The sequence below is a fragment of the Melanostigma gelatinosum genome (genome assembly GCF_949748355.1).
Source record: "Melanostigma gelatinosum genome assembly, chromosome: 12".
Lineage (NCBI taxonomy): Eukaryota > Metazoa > Chordata > Actinopteri > Perciformes > Zoarcidae > Melanostigma > Melanostigma gelatinosum.
In genome coordinates this window covers 24,024,019-24,046,940 of record NC_136645.1, presented here as the reverse complement: position 1 = coordinate 24,046,940, position 22,922 = coordinate 24,024,019, and the positions used below count along the sequence as shown (strand labels likewise).

Here is a 22,922-nt window from a genome sequence, read left to right as displayed (position 1 = left end):
GCATATATGTGCTAATACAGTGCGTGAAGTAGCATTTATTGACTGAAACAGCCAGAGGACCAGTTTTAACAACCTTTAAATCCAGACTAAAAACTATTGATTTTATTTTGCATTTGAATGTTTTGTGCTGTTTTCCTTCTTCATCATCATTCTGTTGGATGCGTATGATTTAGTGTCCCTCTCTGTGTCCGTCCACAACCGAAGGACACATTGTGACTGCGGAGAGAACGTTGTATGTCTGCGTCATCGTTTTCAAAACGTCTCCATCCAGATTACAACGCAACCCCAGAGTTCAGCAGATTCATGCACATATTACCCTTTACCCCTGAAAGTAGAACTACAAATCAACCTTGAGTGAGAAAATACTATTTTTGTGATTTAGGAGTGGTGACCAGTTTGGAGCTTAAAAATAATCTGTTTGGATAAATATTGCGAGAGAAAAACATCCTGTGCAGGATGCCAACCTTTCAGTGATGGCTGTCCAGCTGTTTGTGGCGATAACAGTCGTGTCCCAAACTGAAATGGCTTAGTAGCCTAAATGCTACAGGTGACATTTTCAATTCCAAGCAAAGCAACTTTCTCTCAGGCAGTTGAGACACATACCTTTGTGCTCAGCTGCAGGTATCCAGAACTATGTGGCTTAGGTTTATTAATAGCAGCGGCAGTGTCATATATTATTTTCTCCCTTGACAGAAACTAGATGAGTGTGTGTGTGTGTGTGTGTGTTTCGAGGGCCGATAGGTTTTTTAACCACAGAGTGAGGACATTTTTGGAAAGTGAGGACATTTTTGTTTCAGAGTCCTGGTGGAGGGTACAGACTTGGTTTTAAGCGTCAGGTTAGGGTGAGGGTTGGTGTTAGACCTTTATTTGTGATGATTAGGGTCAGGGTCCTCACAAAGATAGAAGTACAGGGATGTGTGTACTTTCGGCTCACAATGAAGATTCTTTCTGCCGATGCACAGTAATGTGAACCAGCTGAGTCCCAACAAAAACAGCTGTGTTCAAATACACCGAGGTCACTGATGTAACACACGCAGCAACACACACACAAGAACACACACACGCAGCAACACACACACAGGAACACACACGCAGCAACACACACACAAGAACACACACGCAGCAACACACACACAAGAACACACACACGCAGCAACACACCCACAAGAACACACACGCAGCAACACACACACAAGAACACACACACGCAGCAACACACACGCAGCAACACACACACAAGAACACACACACGCAGCAACACACACACAAGAACACACACGCAGCAACACACACACAAGAACACACACACGCAGCAACACACACGCAGCAACACACACACAAGAACACACACACGCAGCAACACACACACAAGAACATACACGCAGCAACACACACACAAGAACACACACACGCAGCAACACACACACAAGAACACACACACGCAGCAACACACACACAAGAACACACACGCAGCAACACACACACAAGAACACACACACGCAGCAACACACACACAAGAACACACACGCAGCAACACACACACAACACACACACGCAGCAACACACACACAACACACACACGCAGCAACACACACACAACAACACACACACAGCAACACACACACAAGAACACACACACGCAGCAACACACACACAACAACACACACGCAGCAACACACACACAACAACACACACGCAGCAACACACACACAAGAACACACACACGCAGCAACACACACAAGAACACACACGCAGCAACACACACACAAGAACACACACGCAGCAACACACACACAAGAACACACACGCAGCAACACACACGCAGCAACACACACACAAGAACACACACGCAGCAACACACACACAACAACACACACGCAGCAACACACACACAAGAACACACACGCAGCAACACACACACAAGAACACACACACGCAGCAACACACACACAAGAACACACACACACACAAGAACACACACGCAGCAACACACACGCAGCAACACACACACAAGAACACACACGCAGCAACACACACACAAGGACACACACGCACAACAACACACACGCAGCAACACACGCACAACAACACACACGCAGCAACACACACACAAGGACACACACGCAGCAACACACGCACAAGAACACACACGCAGCAACACACACACACGCAGAAACACACACACAATAACACACACGCAGCAACACACACACAAGAACACACACACACACAAGAACACACACGCAGCAACACACACGCAGCAACACACACACAAGAACACACACGCAGCAACACACACACAAGGACACACACGCACAACAACACACACGCAGCAACACACGCACAACAACACACACGCAGCAACACACACACAAGGACACACACGCAGCAACACACACACAAGAACACACACGCAGCAACACACACACAAGGACACACACGCAGAAACACACGCACAACAACACACACGCAGCAACACACACACAAGAACACACACGCAGCAACACACGCACAAGAACACACACGCAGCAACACACACACACGCAGAAACACACACACAAGAACACACACGCAGCAACACACACACAAGAACACACACGCAGAAACACACGCACAACAACACACACGCAGCAACACACGCACACGGACACACACGCAGCAACACACACACGCAGCAACACACACACAAGAACACACACGCAGCAACACACACACAAGGACACACACACAGCAACACACACACAAGAACACACACACAGCAACACACACACAAGAACACACACGCAGCAACACACGCACAAGAACACACACGCAGCAACACACACACAAGAACACACACGCAGCAACACACACGCAGCAACACACACACAAGAACACACACGCAGCAACACACACACAACAACACACACGCAGCAACACACACACAAGAACACACACGCAGCAACACACACACAAGGACACACACGCAGCAACACACACGCAGCAACACACACACAAGAACACACACGCATATTAACACACACAAACATGCGTGCAGGCCATCTGTTGCAGTCACGCCATACCTGACCCTTGTAAACAAACAGCACACCAATAATACATGCGCTCTACACACACACACACACACACACACAGCCAGGAATGAATTATGGAAGGTCATTTTGCAATTGTGCAAAAGACGAGGGCACAACAAAGGTCACTCAAACTTGTGTCGCAGTAAAGGAAGTCAAGTCAAGTCGTGAAGGCATTGACGTCGTAGAGGATTCAGCCTGTTCAACGTTGGCTCCATCAGCAGATGAATGATGACAGAAGAGGCCATTCTCATTTCATAAATCGGTCGAAACGTGACTGCCGTTATTTTTTCGATAAGAAGGGATGTAATGAAATCATCCTCATTTGTTTTTAAATCGGTACATTTCGGTGACACTACTTTACCCACCGCCCTGGGCTGAGAGGAATGTGGGCAAACAGACAGGAATCACATGATGGCAGGATGAGGAGAGTAAATGGCTGTAATGCTTCAGAGAACTGTGCTTTTATAGGCGCCACCTTTGTACAGTGTGGAGACGATGATTAATGATTAAAGCCGTTCCACAGAGGGAGGAGTGTGATAAGGACAGATGTGGGACTGGTGAGGATGAAATAGGTGAGCTACAAGAGCAGAAACACTTTAATAAGTGTGACAAAAATCATAACAACAAAGAATACAATTTAAAAAGAAAACAGCAGGACGTAGAGCAAGTCTAATAAAGAGTTTTAAGACTTGAGTACCGGTCAGTGATCTCTACATGAAGGATGTAACAGAGTATATTCTTAATAATAATACTACAGTCACATTTAACAATGGTCAAAAACTTATTTTGGACATTATTGCTTTCAGTGACTGAGTCTTTATTTTTAAGGTAGGGGAAAAGCCAGGACATTATTCAATTGTTAATACTAACGCAACAATGTTTAAGTAGCATTTAGCCGCTGACGGTGGAACTGTTGAAGAATAAGCATATGCGACCTCATATCATTTGTTATGTTGAACCCGGTATATTTGGTTTCATGTAAACTGTTGAACTTTACTGCTCCCAGTAAGCATTAACAGAACGTTGTGATGAAGTCGCTCTGGGAGAAAAGGGCGTAGAAGTACAAGGTCTGACACCCCAGAGTTCAGACAGGAAGCAGAGTGTCAGTCTCCCATTAGAGCAGTTACTCACCCAGAACCACACAGAGACTCACGACCCACGGCCACTTCAATCAATTACATCAAAAGCAAACAGTCGAGGAGTTAAACTCAATAACCTAATCCAAGTTAAAACTAACGCAGAATAGGATCATTAAATGTGGATCTTCAATATCAGATCTCTGTCATCAAAGCTGTACTAGTAAATGTAGCTCAAGCGCAAGTTCAGTCAGTTGATTGGGGGCGTGCACGGTTAAGCAACCAACCAGATTCGGCACACAGTTTCCTTAAGCCAATCAGCTCGTTGCTGTCAAACGTTAAAGTCTTCTCCTCTCTGCTGCTGTCAGTTGTCATTTCAGCGTTAAACAGATGCGACCCGCCTCCACCCAGTCGCCTCAAGTCAGCAGCACAGTCAGGCTCCTGATTCATCATCAGTGCAGCAACTCCTTTCACCACCACCACCAGTGTCTGGACTCCAGGGGGGTTAGGCCTGTTGGACCTCAGTACCCCTACCTCGCTGATAGTACTTCAGGATGGAGTCCAATCGCCAAAGACTTTGCACTTTTCATATTTGACGCTTGTATAATAAATCATTGTTAAATTATAAAACAAGTCTCTCCTGATTGAAATGAGCTAATATCAGACAATCATATTGATTTATTTTGTCTTACTGAAACCTGGCTGTGTGATGAAGAATATCTCAGCCTAAATTAATCAACTCCTCCAAGTCACATTCATACTCACATTCCTCGAGGCGCCGGCCGAGGAGGTGGAGTAGTAAAAAAGTAAGTAAGTAGAATTTATTTATTAAGTACTTTTTACAGACATAAATCACAAAGTGCTTAACAGGGCAGAATTACAAACATAAAAACACAATGTGACCATAGGGCCAATACTTTACATGCACACTGAAAATACTAAATTAAAAGAGTTTAAAAGCAGGTCTAAGGCACGAGTTTTACCCAAACGCCAGTCTGAAGAGGTGAGCGTAGAGGTGCAGGCAGAGCATCCCACATCCTCGGAGCCACTGCCTCAAAGGCTCGGTCACCACGGGTCTTAAGGCGAGTGGGTGGGACAGACAGAAGACCTAACAACCATTGAACTAAAATGCGGCCGATGACATTTAGGGTGAATAATCCTATATTCTTTATCAAATACATATCGCAGGGAATAAAGTATTGCAATGTCAGCTTTTTCAAATAACATGCTGCCTTAACTGGACATATTGCCCGGCCCTAGTTCTGTTACTACTACCCTCCAACCTCCAGAGCAGCCCAGTGCTGTTCTTCACTTGCTGATGATGGTACTTCGACTCAAACCCAGGCGACCATCCTGAGGGTGACTTCACTTTTAGAAACAGCGTCGATACTACAGGTGCTGCTATAAGAGGGGAAAATCGAACAAGGGTCTTTTCAATTATTCAGTGCACTAAGGCAGCAGTGCAGAGAGGGACCGCTGAAGTTAATGACCTCAATTTGTAAAAGTGCCGGCCCTTGATGGAGGCGGCTTAACGAAGATTTATGCTGACTGTATGCGGGGGCAGCAACCAGACGCTGCGGAGGATAGGTATTACATGCTGGTGGTACGGGCGCAGAGGCACGGGCAGATGGATGTTAATGGTAAGAAAATGGAAGTGGAGTGAATGAAAAGGTGGAGGAGACGGATGAAGCTGTGGAAGAGGATGGGGATGGAATCTGGGGAGAGCAGTGGAAAGCTACAGGATGCAGAGAGAGAGCCTGAGAATAAAAATAGGAATAGGATTTGTCCTACAAAGCAACCAAAAGAAGCAAAAGTGTAGCTGAAGCTAATTATATATTTCTATTATTATTTCGATTTTTCTATTAATCGATTAATTGTTTCATCATAAAATGTGATTGGTATTTAAGCTTAAAGCTACGAGGAACTTAAACTTTGCGTTGGTTTTGGCGGTCCCTGTCACCAGACTCAGGAAACCTCTTTAACTGCAGCAGGGTCTGACAGTCTGTCCGGCTCAGTCCTGGTTCTGCCGTGCCTCCCTTCTCTCTAGCGCAGAGGTAGCCAGCACGGTGTACCTGGTAGCCCGCAGGGACCACGTGACTCGCCCGCAAGGCATGTTCTAAAAATAGCACGAGTATGAAGGCAAATCACTGTCAAAATCTGAGCGTGCAAATAAGATCCATGAGCGCACGTGTGTAGAGGTCCCGCGCTTGCAAATGAAACAGCAGCGCACGTATATTACTATGATGAGTGCTTTCACATCACTCCACACAGAATATCTCTGCTCGCGTGGACAAACCTGCACCTGTGAGGAGAAAACCCTGCTTTGAGCGCGAGGGTGTCCTCTAGCGCAGTGGTTCTCAACTGGTCTGGCTGCGGGACCCACCATCACCCCTTAATGACAAGCCGGGACCCACCATATCTATATTCACGAAGTCTAGTAGTAGTAACGTCTCTGTGTAGTCAACAACTGCCAAATCAAATAAAGAAAGTACACCAATTATATTTTAACAATTATTATTCTCAGTTTTCAAATTTAACTGGATGGATTATAAATAATACATAGAAATACTCTGCAGCTCTGTCCTCTTCTTCACCTCTGTCTGTATGCATTGATGTCCCATTAATGCTCATTACTAACTTTACTTCTTCCCCGGAGTATTTGTGCTTTCTCGCCTCACAGGTTCCCATGACCGCAGTTTTATCTGGACACTGGTTCTTCAACCATCCATGGCCCTGCTGACACCTACTACTATCCTTATTGTTAACATTATTAATCCTATTACCGATACCATTAATGCACAGTACTGATTTTGTCTCTTCCCCGGACCTGGACCAGGTCTTGCCTCCTGTCGTGGTTGTGTCATACATTGAATGTGCTGTAATTACATTGCATGTGTTGTAATTCACTATCCTGTTCTACACATGACATCATTGCACTTCTGTCCATCCTGGGAGAGGGATCCCTCCTCTATTGCTCTCCCACAGGTTTCTTCCTCTTTCCTCCCCGTTAAAGGGATTTTTGGGGAGTTTTTCCTGTTCTGATGTGAGGGTTCCGGGACAAGAGGATGTCAAATGTGTACATATTGTAAAGCCCTCTGAGGCAAATTTGTAATTTGTGATTTTGGGCGATACAAAAATAAATTGAATTGAATTTAAGTGAAAAAGCCACAATATTATATTTTTCTCATCTTCTAAAAAGAGAAATTAGTGTTTGACTGGACAGACTCATAGAGGTGAATTCTTCAAACACTAATTTCTCTTTTTAGAAGATGAGACAAAATATAATATTGTGGCTTCTTCACTTCACCCTGAATGGACTGAATTTAAAGCTGCAGGGCAATGCAGTGAAAATATTTTTTCTAAAATGAATTTTGTTACGTCATTCATTTTTTAATCCAGCCGTTATTTTACTTGAATTGAGAAGAACATTTATTCATGTATTTCTATGTATTATTTATAATCCATCCAGTTAAATGATTTGACAGTTGTTGACTACACAGAGACGTTACTACCACTAGACTTCTTGAACATAGATATACCCAAATTATAGATATATATATATAATTTGAGCCGTGGGTCCCGGCTTGTCATTAAGGGGTGATGGTGGGTCCCGCAGCCAGACCAGTTGGAAACCACTGCGCTAGCGCTCACTCCTATCACCGCTCTTCTGCTCGCAGAACTTTCACCTGCTCGCTCGCGACTAGTTTTTCTTTTTGACACGAAGGGGGCGGACCCAGTCACTATTGTACAACTACATTTAATTGGTTACAATCCTCGTCTTTGGATTGGCCGGATATCACTCTGATATCAATCTTACATAACTGATCATTTGTACAGACATGGGACAGAGTTCATGATTTGTTCAAACATCTTACAAAGGTCGTGGTTAGTACAAACGAGACACGATGTGAAGATGTGACAGTTCATGATTTCCTAAAACATGTTAGATGTGATTTTGAACAAAATACACAATCATTGTTAATAATTATTGTGAGGAATAATTCACATTGACATGTGATCAGTCACTTCACATATATTATTATTATTATTAATAATAAAAGGTGATCTGTGCAACTTTGTTATTCAGGAAGTTTGTATCTAACAAGTAGCCCTGCCTACCCTTGAAGTAGCTCTCAGCTTCATAACGGTTGGTGACCCCTGCTCTAGCGGGTCCAGCCATGCGGCCTGGGTCTCCAGCAGCGCGGTCTCGTTGTTGGCTCACAAAGCCCTCCTCCTGGCTGAGGCCAGAACTCTCCACCTCCCGCTGGAGGTCCGACTGCAAGCCGAAGGGTGACAACAAAGCTGTATTTGTGTCTGTCCACGCGGGCTGGTGGCCGGAGGACCTGCTGGAGTCTGAGGTGAAGGACTTTCTGGAGAACCTGCATGATAGTCCGTTCTCATGGTAATTCCCTCAGATTCTAAGACTACTCGGGAGTGACCATCACAGGGTTAATATCAGGCTAACCTCAAATCCGCATTTTTGCTTGTGCCCATGTGAATGACAAAGACTTCAGACAGACACAGACTCAGGGAATGACTCAGGGAATGAGCCGACTATGCCTACCCTCTCAGCTGTTCACAATGCACTGCATCTGTGGAACTAAACCTGTACCATCGATGTGGTCGGAGAGTCCCCAGTCACCAGCTTCCATGTCCCGACAGTCAGAATCAGAAATAAGTTGTAAAAGCTGGACATTTTCCAAAGATGAGGTTTTTTAAACCAAAGTATTTTGCACCTCACGAGCATTCTGAGTCATTTGCTGATCCATGCATCTATTTTCTACTGAACTGGACGCAGTGTTTTTTCTCCAAGAGTCCCAATGAGTGCTATAAGCCAGAAAAAAATGTAATATTGAAAATATTAAAAGCATATAGCACACTGCAAAGGTACTGGGATGAATATTCATCATCGTCTCGGCTTACGGGACAGTACATCCAGCCGCTATTGTTTCCGGATAACAGCCAAGTCAGCAATCCTGCGTCCACCCAAGGTGCAAAGCGATTTCCCATGGCCTGAGCTGCAATCCAGAGCATCTCCAGTCAGTACTATAGCAATCGTACAGCATCAGGTAAGAGCCGGTCATAATACTGGAAAAAGACATCTCTACTATAACCTCCGACGGGGAGCTGTGAGAGTGAGTAGTTGCCAAAGAGTTCCAAGAGTGCAAAAAGCAATCCCAGCTGCTATGCTGCTCAAAGTAACAATCATGCAAGATAGCGCTACTGAAGAGATATGTGATTTTGTTGGAGCACTCAAAAGCTCACTATTGATGTTGTCAGACTCGACACAGGTCATGGTTTAGACCAGGGTCATGGTTTAGACCATGGTTTAGACCAGCCCCTCTGCTGCGGCTCCCTGAGTCTACATCCACACAAATACCTTTTAAAACATCTCCGTCCACACGGCGTTTCAGCATCGTTTTCGAAATGATCTCCGTCCAGACTTAAACGCCTGAAATTGAATATCACGTGACTCTTCACGTACACTGGGCATGCGAGTGGGTTCCGGTGTAAACAGGAAGTGGATTGGTTGCTCAAAGCCGTTAACGTGACTCCGTAGGTCTGATAACGCCGCTGGACACGCTGCTCGCTAATCGCTCCACTAACAGCTGCTTCCTCCGTAATAATGCAGACTTTACCTGAACAGCTGCTAGTAAAGACAACACGGTCAGCAACACCTGACCTTAAATAAAAATGTTTTAATATTTTGTCAACTAAAATGTGCGTCACATCCTATTACACCTGTCAAGCACCTTTCCCTGCAGGGGGCTCATCATGATGTTCAGACCCGCCCTCAGTAAACTATCAACGGATAAATCCAAAAAAAGAAAAGTATCGGAGGAAAATAGAGTTTAACTCTGCGTGGACGTCTTCATCTGCTTTCACTGCGAACGATGCTGGCTTACCTGTGTATGATTGATATGTGCAAACAATGTAATGTTGAAAGTCACTTCCAAGCACACAGCATGTGCTGAAAAGTGTCACGCAGAAGATGAACGATAAAGAGCGATTTCTCAACTGCTGCAGCAAACTCTCCTCTTCATAAGAGTTTGATATTGGTATATCAGGTAAAATTGCAAGAAAATGTCAAGAATTGTCTTTATTCTTGTTCTATAATTTCATAAATACAACAAACTATAGTTTTTGTATATATAATGTAACTATATATACAACTTTATAAGCTGTGATATCAAATAGCTTTTGCGGCTCCAGACACATTTGATTTGGTGGAAAATAGAGCAAAATGTCTCTTTGGACAGAAAAGGTTGCCGACCCCTGGGTCAGACATTAACTGTGGCCTATTTGGCGCTGTGAAAACATCTTGAGGTAAATTCGAGATAAAATCGGGAGCCAAGATTATTTATCACCCGTTTGCCCTGTGAGCATCAAAGTCATCCTTTAGTCGCATATTCTTTATCACAGGTGGATGACACAAGACAAGAGTATTTACCAAACACAACAACACAGACCAGGAGACTTTGAAACATAAAAAGAGCATTATATTTACGAAATATTTCAAAATGATATTTGTTCACAAATAACAAAAGTTATGACAAACAGAGGATGTGAACATTGTACGGATCAATGCAGCACCCTCGTTCTCAGCACTCAGACAAAGAGTCAGAAGAAGATGTAGAGCAGGGGTCTTCAACTAAAATTCCAAAAGGTCCAGATTGAGAAAATCTCCTCGGGCAAAGGTCCGAAACATTACAATAATATCTAACTCGTGCTATTTAGTGCCATATATATATATATATATATATATTCAAGAAGTCTAGTAGTAGTAACAATGTCTCTGTGTAGTCAACAACTGTCAAATCAAATAAAGAAAGTACACATCAATTATATTGTAACAATTATTATTCTCAGTTTTCAAATTTAACTGGATGGATTATAAATAATACATGAATAAATGTTATTCTCATTTCAAGTACAATAATGGCTGGATTAAACAACTGACATAACAGAAAGCTTTTGAAAAATGTGCATTAAAATAAAGTAATTCATTTTAGAAACATTAATTTCACTGAATTGTCCTGCAGCTTTAAATTCAGTTCATTCAGGTGTGAAGTGATGTCAATCAAAAAGTCACAATATAATATTTTTGTCTTCTAAAAAGATAAATCAGTGAGCATGGACTTTATCTGTGGTTATTAACACTTGTTTCAGCTCTATTCTCTCTGTAACATCATTGGACAGTGAATTCATGCGTTAGGATTCTGATCATTTTGGGCTCTTAGGTTTATTTTCTGTGTCTTCATTTAGATGTGAGAGGGTACGTTTGTTCAAAAGAGTTGTGCTTTGTCTCGTAGTGTCGCTTCATTTGCCGCTTTTATCAATAGTTACGGTTTCTGAACATATGAGACATGCTGGATTTAACTACCTGTGGGAATAATTAACATAGAAGAGTCTGGTCATTCATCCTTGTAAATTATATTCTCTCTGAACACGTTTCTCTTTTTGGAGAACGTCATGTGAGATAACCTCTCTGATCAGCGCAATGTTCCTGCTCTTCTTTCTATTTCCTCGTCTCTCCCCGTGTGTCACGTTGTGTGTAAACCTCGCTCAGTCAGGAAACTTGTCAGAATACTCATTGGCTGAGCTCTATCACGTGATGTGATTTACAACGCATTGGTCGGTGTCTCCTGCACCGCTGAACAAGTACTGTCACGGCTGAATAAGAGGCGCCGGTTAAAAGTAAAAACTCGCCGCCTAATATGTATGATTCCGAAATATCGATTTTAGGTCCTGGGTCCGGATCCGGACCGCGGTCCGCCAGTTAGAGACCCCTGATGTAGAGTATCGGCCCACGAGCACTGATGTGGTGTATTTGCTTACAATGAGCCGTCCTATCGAGGTTGGGAAGATGTGAGCGAGGCGCTTTAGAGAGGTATCAGCTCTGGATAAACTGCAGCAAAGGAGACCAGGTGTTGTGGAACGGGATCAGATTGTCCTATAGGGTGGTGTGAGATTTTCTTTGCTCACAGATTGAGCCAATGGATGAACGATCATTTCGTTCTGTCTTTCCAGTTGAGTAAGTTGGGTTTCTTGGCCACAATGAATGACGTTTGGGGAAAAAGTAATGTAAGAGCGAAGGGCTCGCCTAACAGAGAGCTGGAAGAGGAGAGAGGGGGATGGAGAGGTTGAGGATCTTCGACAGCTTTCCCAGGACCTCTGACCAAAACCGCCCGACTGGTGTGAGTAGCCAGAACGCATGTTTGTCTGTCGCAGCGGGTCAGTGCGTGCTGCCTGTTTTAAACCAGGGACTGTGTATGCACTACGGAGCAGAGCGGACGGTGTGGGGGGGAGTTGCTGTGAAGTGCAGTGAGCACAGAGAGTCGATCTCAAAACATAGTCATTAATTAAAGTCATTATTAAAGTCATTAATAATTGTTGGTTAAATGCATCATTAGATGCCCGAACCACCTCAGCTGACTCCTTTCGACGCAAAGGAGTAACGCCTCAACTCCAAGTTCCCTCCTGATGTCCGAGCTCCTTACCTATCTCTAAGCCCGGCCACCCTACGGAGGAAACTCATTCCGGCCGCTTGTAGCCGCGACCTCGGGCATCTAATCAGGATGACGTGCCTGGACGCCTCCCATTGGAGGTTTTCCAGGCACGTCCAACTGGGAAGAGACCCCGGGGAAGACCCAGAACACGCTGGAGGGATTACATCTCCCAGCTGGCCTGGGCACGCCTCGGGATCCCCCAGAATGAGCTGCAACATGTTGCCGGTGAGAGGGAAGTCTGGGTCAGCCTGCTGCCACCGCGACCCGACCCCGGATAAGTGGAGGAAGATGGATGGATGGATAAATGCATCATTATGGTAATCTTTACAAAAGCTAATGTTCCTGTGTACTGTGTATTAACATGTGTTCACTACATTCAGTCGTGTGTGACGGCACCATGGTGATCAGCACTGCAACACTGGATCGTTCAGTCGCTGCAGGAAGCTAAAGATAAAGCGACTGTTCATACTAACACGACACTACACACAGAATAAATATCTTTCCTGTCAATGCTAGGAGATGGAGCTAGCACCATTAGCACTACAGGCTGTGCTACAGCCCAGTGCAGAACAGATGGTTGATGTATGTTTTAGTCATACTTAGGGATGCCAATTTCAATTTGTTTTCTGACTGTTAGCCGACCTTTGCTCACCGATCATTAACTGACGAGATTTAAGGAGCGTATCAATGTTCCCTCAGATCGGTGGTTCCGCAGGTTCCATGCCATTGCTACATTTTAACTTTGTCAATAACTAACAAAATAAATTACCCAATTATGAAAACTAAACATAAGCCAACATCATTGTACATGGTAATTATACCCAAATTTAAGAACAATATCGTGTTATGTTGTTAAATCAAAGTATTTTTCACTCTCACCAACTGTTTTGAGTTTCTATGACGTGAGTGGTCTCCACTCATAAATGTGAATTTTACCCCAATGGCCTTTAACTGACACGACCTGAACACAGAATCAGCGCCATCAGCTGTATGAATTAAGCTATAGTGCATAAAAAATAGAGTCCTTGGAAAAACACAATAATCCCAAATACCATTGTTTCCACTTGAAAGTCAAAAGAATTGAGTAAATACGACTCATTATTTTCCGAAAAAGCCAATAGTCCGAAAAAGTCCCATTTGTCCGACAGCCCGTTATCCCGCAAACAATCCGCCCATTGTTCCGCAATTACTCAAATGGAAGCACATGGCTAATTATTATGCAGAATGACGTCACAAATGCATGAAGGAAGAAATACCTGGCTCCTCCCAAACACCTAACATACAAACAAGCCGCCTGTGTGATAACTGTAAACTCTTTTCCACAGGTCGACAGATGGGTAAAGTGGGTTGAGGCAGTTTTGCACACACTGATTCAGTCACATCGATCACATCTCAAAGCATAAGACATGAACAGAGAGAAGCAGCTGTACCAGACGCCTCACAAGGGAGTGCTTTAGAATAGTTAATGGCAGCAAAATTAAGTCAGGCTCAAAAACCGAGAAAATGTATTTTTACGTCTCCCCAATCGTTTCAGAGTACGTGTGCTTTATTGTGAACATGTGTGTGTGTGTGTGCATCTTGGCCCTGAACACACCTCTAGCGTACCTACAACCCACACTCCCTGGAGAGTTGCATCCCCAGCCTATGAACACGTATGTGAGTGTGTTTCTACGCTTAGCTGAGCTCTAGAGACTTAGTGTGGGTGAAATTGACCTTGCGTTTCCTCCCGTACATTAAGTCGAGGTCTGAACCAAAGGCCAGCGGGTATGTGAACACACCGCTTGGTTCCGTTTCATGTGTGTGAATTCAGCTTGAAGAACATCCCGATTCCTCAAATGTATCTCGAGGAGAGAGAGAAAGCTTGTCGGTGGAGCTGTGTGTGCAAGAGGAGTGACGCACAGCTGGAATACATACCACTGTATATCATTTGGCGGTTCGATCCCCGGCTCCTCTTGTATGCTTGTGCACAAGTGTCCTGAAGCTCAAGTTGCTGCCGATGGGCATGTGTGTGTGTGTGTGTGTGTGTGTGTTAAATAAAAAATGACATTATGCCATGCTGCTTTTGAAGTAAATATAGAAGTTGTCACGGACACTATTATGCTCATCTGAGAGATCATACAACACAGCAGTGGGCTATAATAAGACAATGGGCAGCCGATGCAGATGGGCCATATGTCATCTTTAACTGACGGCCACCGGAGCACGCATCTCTGACATGCCTCGATTCCTCCGCTCGCACTTAGGGTGAGAGGGGGTAGAGAGGAGAGGAGGCGAGAAAAAGGAATCCTCAGTTGTCATCGAGATGGTCTCATGGTGTGCCCACAAACCCTTTCAATAAGTTCAGTGTTTGGGCCGCTGTCATTATAGAATCCTGCTTACGTCCGTGGTTGCCAGTAGGTGGCGCTATGACAATGAGTTAATATTGGCATGCAGAAGTCCTAAAGTCATGACAGTCATCAAGCATGTCAAGTTTGGCACGGTTTTGACGAAGTACAGTTGAGTTAAAACAGTTTGATGGATGATGGCGAACCATGTAAAATGGCCATCACATCCACGTCGTTCGATGAAACCTGAAGCTTTTAGTAACTTTTAAAAACGAAGGTCTTTATATTGTTCTGACCAAATTTAAAGTTGATCTGATTAATTCCCTAGGAGGAGTTCTTTAAAGTACAGCGCCTGGAAATGACGAAAACAACACTAGAAATTCATAAAAAATAAAAAATGGCTGACTTCCGGTTGGGTTTAGAGCAGCGGTTCCCAAAATTTTTAGGCCACGCACCCCCTTCTACATCCCGACCGGGTTCACGCACCCCCAATCCCACCCCCACGCATCTTTAAAAAAAAAAAGCAACAGAGCCTATTTATAGCCGCATAAAAATCGGACGAATGAGAGAACAGTTTGCTCGCGCGTGCCGTTTGTTTACAAGATAAAAACACAAAAACTCTTCCTGAACCGTGCCTTCGAAAAGGTAACGGACATACACCAGAAGATTGGCCAGATTGGCCACATCTGTAGACTCGTCTACTTGCAGAGTAAAACTCACTCTTCTTCACGCGACCGACTAATGTAGCCAGGATGTCTTCGGACAAAGCATCAATGCAGCGCGACAGTGTTGTTGGACGCGGGATCACGTCCAACTTTTTTGCTTCTCTCTCTCCAATCATACATTCCACCATCTCTTTAACATTGTTGTCCCTCTCCACCACCGCCTCTCCTTCTCCCTATTCAGAATACTACCACAACACGCCGCCTGTCTCCGGCAGAAATGCGCTCATCCACGCACGGGAACAACACCGAGTTGTAATATATACCTCCATAACACCCCACCACTCTCGGCTCATACCTCCCCAGCAACGAGGCACATCACCCGGTCACAATACCTCCAGAATGTCCCCCGGGTGAAATCCGGGACTTGGTTTTATGGTTCCGAGTGGCGGGCGCTCACCCGTTGGCGCCGGGACGCGAGGTCTCCAGCCGCCCCCGCCGCGAGGCACCCGATCGTCAGGTCTTCAGCCCTCGGAACAGGCCGCGGGTCAACAACTCGTGGGTGGCGGGGTAGAGGCGAGGCAGATCACAGAAAAATAATAAAGACTAGAGTACAGCAAAGATATGTTGATGAGAAACGTATTTGTACGTCAAACACAAACGTAATCAGGGAGAAAATGCGTTTGTGGTCAAACGTAATTGAGAATGCATTTTAGTTTTGGGGGAACGTAATTTTTAGATGACAGGACTGCACCATGAGACCACCATTACATTTTTCCTCTCGCGCACCCCCAGGGGTGCGCACACCACACTTTGGGAATCCCTGGTTTAGATGATGGTCCCAAGAGACTTTATTTTAAGTCCATATGTGATACATGTGCCTACCAAATTTTGTAAATTTATGTGAAACGTACTGCGAGGGCTGCTTCTTCAAAGGTTTGTAGGGGGCGCTATTGAGCCGATTTGCAACTCTGAACGAATAAAATCATATTATATAACTACATTTTGCAGATGTCTTCAGGCCTGGAGTCTAATCAAACATGTGAAATCTGGTAAAGATCTGATGATGTGGAGTCGAGTTACATCAGTTTATTCGTTCCGCCACGTCGCCGCCCTTCAACAACTTCTTACAATCTTCACACTGAAGCATTATCAAAGTCTTAAGGCTTTAGAGGTTTCTGATTCATCTGTGAGGAGCAGGATATAAAAGTACACAACCAATAACTTCCTGTTGCTACTCGGTGGAGATACTGCGAGATGGAGCGGTTTCAGGTCTTGGTGTTAGGCCAGGGCAGAACTCTAGGTTTTTGGCCTCTGTTGATTTAGTGTGTTCGCTGGAGAAGTATAACTATGATAAACTAATAAACATCCTGGTATAACGTTCTGTAATTTTATTAACGTTCTTCTTTATGGGTGATGAATGAGATATGAATTGAAATACAAGATTAAAGTTACCCTCTGCCTACCGTTGTACAGACTCTGGTGGTGGGGGGCCATCTCCTCTCCTGGTGTCGTCCTTTGGTCCCCGTCCCTGCCGGGGGAGCCACTGCCATACCTCCCCTTGCCGTGCTCCGCCCCGGGGCTGTGCTGATAGTGGTAGTGGTGCCGTATAGACTGTGGACTACCCAAGATCACTCGCCCTTTCCTCAGGTGCTCGGGCGTCCCCATCGCTGCCATCTTGGCCTCGGGACCCCCGCAGCCCACCCCCGCCATGTTGACCGATCGGTGTCTCGGACTCAGCTCAGGGCTAGACTTGGCCGAGCCCTTCCCTCCGCCCGGTGACGCCTGTCCCGACATCAATAGCTGTTTGTGGGCTAACAGGTCAGAGCTGCAGGGTTTGGCGTGGGAGTCGCACGGTAGCCTGGTGGGGGACTTGCTGTGTTTCTCCTGGCTGCGTCCCCGAGGGCCAAGAGGGTCCAGGTTGGTGAGGGAGCCCCCGCGGGGGCGGTAGGACTGGGGGAAGGTGTGGTACTCTGGGGTGGAGCTGTGCCTCCTGCCGGTGGATTTGCACACGTCTCCCGGTTTGTGGGTGTGCTCCGAGGGGGCGCTCCTCGATCCTGGGCTGGCGTTGGAGCCCAGCTGAGATGGTTTTCGGTGGGGGTTGTCTGGGCTATCGGTGCTCCCTGCGCTGGAGGTGCTGCTCCCATCGCCGGCGTCCCGCAGCAGGCCAGACGCTGGGACCCCCCCACCCAGCTGAAACAGGCTGTCAATGGAGCTCCTACGTCCGGGACCTCCGTGCCATCCGCCTCTGGCCACGGCCGCAGCCCTCTCCTCCTCCAGCATGAGGCACACCTCCTTGAGCTCCAGGTTTTCCCAGACGAGCTCAACCTGCCGCTGCTCCAGCTCCTTCAGCTTCTGCAGGTAGATGGACATCTCCTTCCTCATCAGGCCGGCGCTGTAGCGGCCGAGGCGCTGCCACTCCCGCGACACCCGCTTCCCCTTCTGCCGGTCGTCGTCCAGGAAGCAGCACAGGTCCCGCAGCTCCTGGTTATCCTCCTGCAGTTTCTGGTTAACGTCCTGGTTTATACATATAGGTGCACACCCCCCCAATTATATTATACATGAATAACATCTAAAGCAATGACAAAAATATCCCAACTTCAAATATCTGGTTTTGTCCGACCAACGTAAAAAAAAAGAACCAAATATGTTTTTGTGATTATGATATAAAACAGCAAAAAGCAGTGAACCTCAAATTGGAGAAGTCGGAACCGGAGAATAAGAAGAATTTGTAATTACATTTTTTTGATGAAGATAGTAGTCGATAAACTTTCTTAACTCTTTAATTCGATGAATGACTTCAGCTCTGAATGAAATGATCATTAGTGGGAGCTGTTTTCTTGACTAGACTTAAAGATATTTGATATAAATATTCTAAACACAATGTGTAACTGATGGCTAGACCAACAGACGTTTTTTGGACCAATGAAGGCAACAAGTTATCCATTTTTTTGATATGCTCTGGGCACCAAAATCCACTTAATATGTAATGAATATATTAGAAATGAATTGACATGAGCATTAACCATTCCAACAAGTCTGTATATCTGTATAACATGATGAATGATTTTATAACCTTAACTATTTAGTGACCAATTTGCGCTGAACTGACAAACTATAAATGTGCCACATATCTCAGACGTCTTGCTCCCTTATTGATCCATTCGCATCCACATCAGCATGCTCATTGCAGCACACGCCCATCTTACCTTTAGACTCCGGATCTCGTTCAGGTGCTGCTGGAGTCTCCGGTTCACCTCCCGCATCAGATTGCTGTGCTCCACGATGGCGCTCCTCTTCCCCGCCTCCGCCCCCCGCAGCCGCCGCACCAGCTCCTCTTTGCCCCACTTCAGCAGATCCTCGTCGGTCATTCTGGAGATGTCCTCTGCGGGACTCTCCGCGCTTTTGGACTGCTGCAGCCGCTGCGCGCCTTTCTCCATCCTTTTTCAACAACAGAGGAGGTTTGGCAAAAAATAAATAAAAAGTAATGTGTTTAGTGAATTCCGGAGAACGAGACAGCAAACCAAGCCCCCCCCCCCCCCCCACACCAACATAAATCGAATACACCGAGGACAACTCCGATCCAAATCGCTATTTGGGTCCCCCCAACCCACCCACCCACCCTTCCTATGGCCGTTGAATCACATCGCTTCCCCAGCTGCGCGTCTCTCCCACGCACATCCTGCAGCTCCAGGTGCTCCTGCTGCTAAATCCCCGCCGTTAGAGCGTCAGTCCGCATGCTGCTGCTGCTGCTGCTGCTGCGTCTCCGGCTGAGCCCTCCGACGGCTTTGCGGGGCAGTTTCTCTCCAGGTGCATGCCGGCCGCCTTTTTGCGCACTCCCGCCGTCGCTCAGTGCACACTACCTGCGCTGTTCGACCGCCGGGGAGGGGGAGGAGGGGGAGGGTTGCAGGTGCGTTACTGTGGAGAACAGACTCTCCCTTCTCTCGCTCCGTCACCGGCTCTCTCTCCTGACGCATCTTTGTCATGTTGCGCCATCTGCTGCGGCTAAAAGATAAATGTTTATCCTGATTAATAAGGTGGATTGTACTGCAGAACACCTTCTCTCAATACTCATTTGACCTTCTCTCGTATTTTTATATTGATATTTAGTGTTCCTCATATTGTGTCCTCGCCCTACCACAGAACAAAACAAATGAAAGAAGAAACCAGAAATGATGTTGGGAAAGCAATGCTGCTCTGACAATGAAATGAAAACAGAACAAACTAACTGTATAAACTCACTGCAGACAAAGATACTCATAACACAAATATATGTATGACTCTATTTCTATTTAGAAGACACTGCACAGAGGATCTGAAACAATGACTGTCAGCTCTAAAGCTCAAGAACAGTTCAGGGTTTCCAAGAGAACAGTGAAGATGAATGAATACATGTTGTTCGTGGTGCTCGCAGCATTCAAAGGATTTCATTAATTCAAGAGTCTATATTCTGCACAAGTCAACAGTTCTCATTGGGACCATTTCCTCCAGCGAGTTTCACAACTTTGAGGTCAAAGAATTATTGAAAGAAACAGGACGCCCTGACTCAGAGTCCATGTTTGAGATTTTTGAAAGAACTCATTTATAGTTTTAGCACGGAGGCAGAGTTTCCGTAAATATCAGGAGAGCATCAGGAGATACATATATGTATATGTATATGTATATATATATATATATATATATATATATATATATATATATATATATATATACATACATACATATGTGTATATATATACATATATACTAGGGGTGTAACAATACGCGTATTCGTATTGAACCGTTCGGTACGAGGCTCACGGTTCGGTACGCATAAAGAACCGAACAATATGTTTGAATAAAAAAAACACATATATATATTTTTTTTTTAACTTTATTTAACCAGGTAGTCCCATTGAGATGAAAAATCTCTTTTGCAAGGGAGACCTGGCCAAGACAGGCAGCAACACAAGAAACACAGAGTTAGACAGAAAAACACAGAACAAGACAAGTTAAAAGAAATTAAAAGTTATAATACTAGTATAATATAATAATATTATCATAATACTAGTGCATTTGGAAAATACAGAAGCTTAAATTGTGGGAAATATTATGTTTTCGGTGGAGCCACTGTTCTCAAACTGGCAACCCACATGACGTAACGGACAGCGTGCTCTCTGACACGCCCACCACCAAAGAAACACGTTCTACTCCAGTCGGCACTTCTGCGCTGTGACACACTACAGTGTAGCGGCTACATGAAGCTAGCTCGCTGCAGTATGGCTGTAGACCAGAACTAGAAGATCCTCCAACGGCCTGCAGGTCTGGTGTTTGGAGCCACGTTGGTTTCTCTGTGAACTATGAGGGCGATGGTGAGAGAGTGGTGGATAAAAAAACAACGCTATGTTGCATTTGCTACACGAGTGTAGGCTCCATCAGTGGGAATACCTCAAACATGTTAACTCATTCACACAGACATCACCCCAGTGTGGCAGTGAGTGGAACTAAACGAACACCTGGAGCAGCACACACGCTTCAAACTCTCCCCGAAGCGTTTAAGCAGCTGTTTACTACCGATAGAACAGGGCTAAAGCATCACCACGGTGTTGGTACATTTATAGCGGCGGACATGAGACCGGACTCTGTCGTGGTAAACGCAGCTTCATGAACCTGCTGAATGTTATTGAGCCCCGTTACACAATTCCTTCACGAGCCCATTTCAGCCAAACCGTAACTCAAGAAAACAAAAGCACGAGAGGAGAATCAAACGTCCGAGGAACCCGCTGCTGCTCTTATGTGTTGCTAAGAAGACACCCCAGAAGACGGGTCACTCAGGTATAGTTCCATCACTGTTCAAAGTCAAAGAATAACTTTATGATGTTAGGTGTAATGAATAAATATATTTTAAAATCAAGTACATTTCTCTGGCATTTATAGTTTTCTACTGTACCGAAACGTACCGAACCGTGGCTCCACTGTATCGTACCCAACCCAACCGTGACTTTTGTGAACCGTTACGGCCCTAATATATATATATATATTCAATTTTAATTCAATATATTTAGTATAGCCCCAAATCACAAATGTGCCTCTTTTGCTGGGCTTTACAATCTGTATGCAACATCCTCTGACCTTTGACCCTCACATCAAAACAGGAAAAACTCCCAAAAAACAGGGAGACAAGAGGAAGAGACCTTAGAAAGCAACAGAGGAGGGATCCTCTAGATCAGGGGTCTCAAACTCCCGGCCCGGCACGTCATTTTATGTGGCCCGCGTATCCGCCAGCAAAAAAAAAAAAATGAATTAATGTTTTTTTAAATTAGACTTGATAATAAAAATATCCCCATAGTCGAAATGATGAGATATAAAGTCATAACTATGATAGAAAGTCATAATTCTGAGATAGAAAGACATAATGATGAGATACTTAAACACAGAAGCAGCTCTTTGGTTACTGTACATTTGACATGTAAATGTATTGTGAGTACATTGAAGACTACTTCAAACGTGTCTTTACAACACATGAAATGCTTCATGTGGGATTGTGCAAACGCACCCTTGAAAGGATTTTAAGCATTGAACAAAGTTATTGTAATAACTTGTGTTTGATATTTGTCTTTGCTATTTTCTTTAATAGTTTGATCTTTGATAGAGTAATGTGGGTTTCTTAACCCTAAATTAAAAGGATTTAAGTTCCAACAGAAATGTGCTTAAATATGTTTACATTTATATAACTGCATGTACAATATGTTTACACTTGAATAAACAATAATCAAATGCAGAGACAGTTATTTAACAATATGTTATGAGTAGTTACATTTACAACCGGCCCTTTGAGGGCGCCGTGATGCTGATGTGGCCCGGAGAGAAGATGAGTTTGACACCCTGCTCTAGATGGACAGAAGTGTGAAAGATGTCATGTGTAGAAAATGAACATGCCAGAGTTACAACACATTCAATGCATATGACAGAAATGATTCATATAATGAGAGTAAGCAGAATAATGATGGAAACATTATGACTAATAACAGCAGAAGTGGATACAGTAGAATAATGACAACTGTAAATAAAATATATTCATTCACTGTTAAATAATATGCACTATACTTGTAAAGCTTATATTGCGGAGTTGTGAGGTCACTGTAAGTAGGTCAAAAACGCCGAATGGGGCATTCCGTCACCCGTTCGTACGATAGGAACAGATACAGTGGCCCTGAAAGTAACGCTTGCTTAAACCACCAGATTAGGGCAGAAACTGCCATCTTAGAGTAGGAGAAGAGCTCTTTTTATCTATTCACAC

At 44.7% G+C, this 22,922-nt stretch overlaps 1 protein-coding gene across 1 annotated transcript in view; it reads right to left on the bottom strand.

The window, feature by feature from the left end:
- The window catches only part of LOC306786154 (uncharacterized protein), a gene marked incomplete at its 5' end in the record, with an annotated part of 36,254 nt that extends 17,171 nt beyond the window's left edge, over positions 1–19,083 (bottom strand). Inside the window, 2 exons of the mRNA XM_079280831.1 lie at positions 17,110–18,160; positions 18,853–19,083. Coding sequence (XP_079136957.1) covers positions 17,110–18,160; positions 18,853–19,083 — 1,282 coding nt within the window. The remainder of the gene's footprint in view (positions 1–17,109; positions 18,161–18,852) is intronic.
- Positions 19,084–22,922: the final 3,839 nt, after the last annotated feature.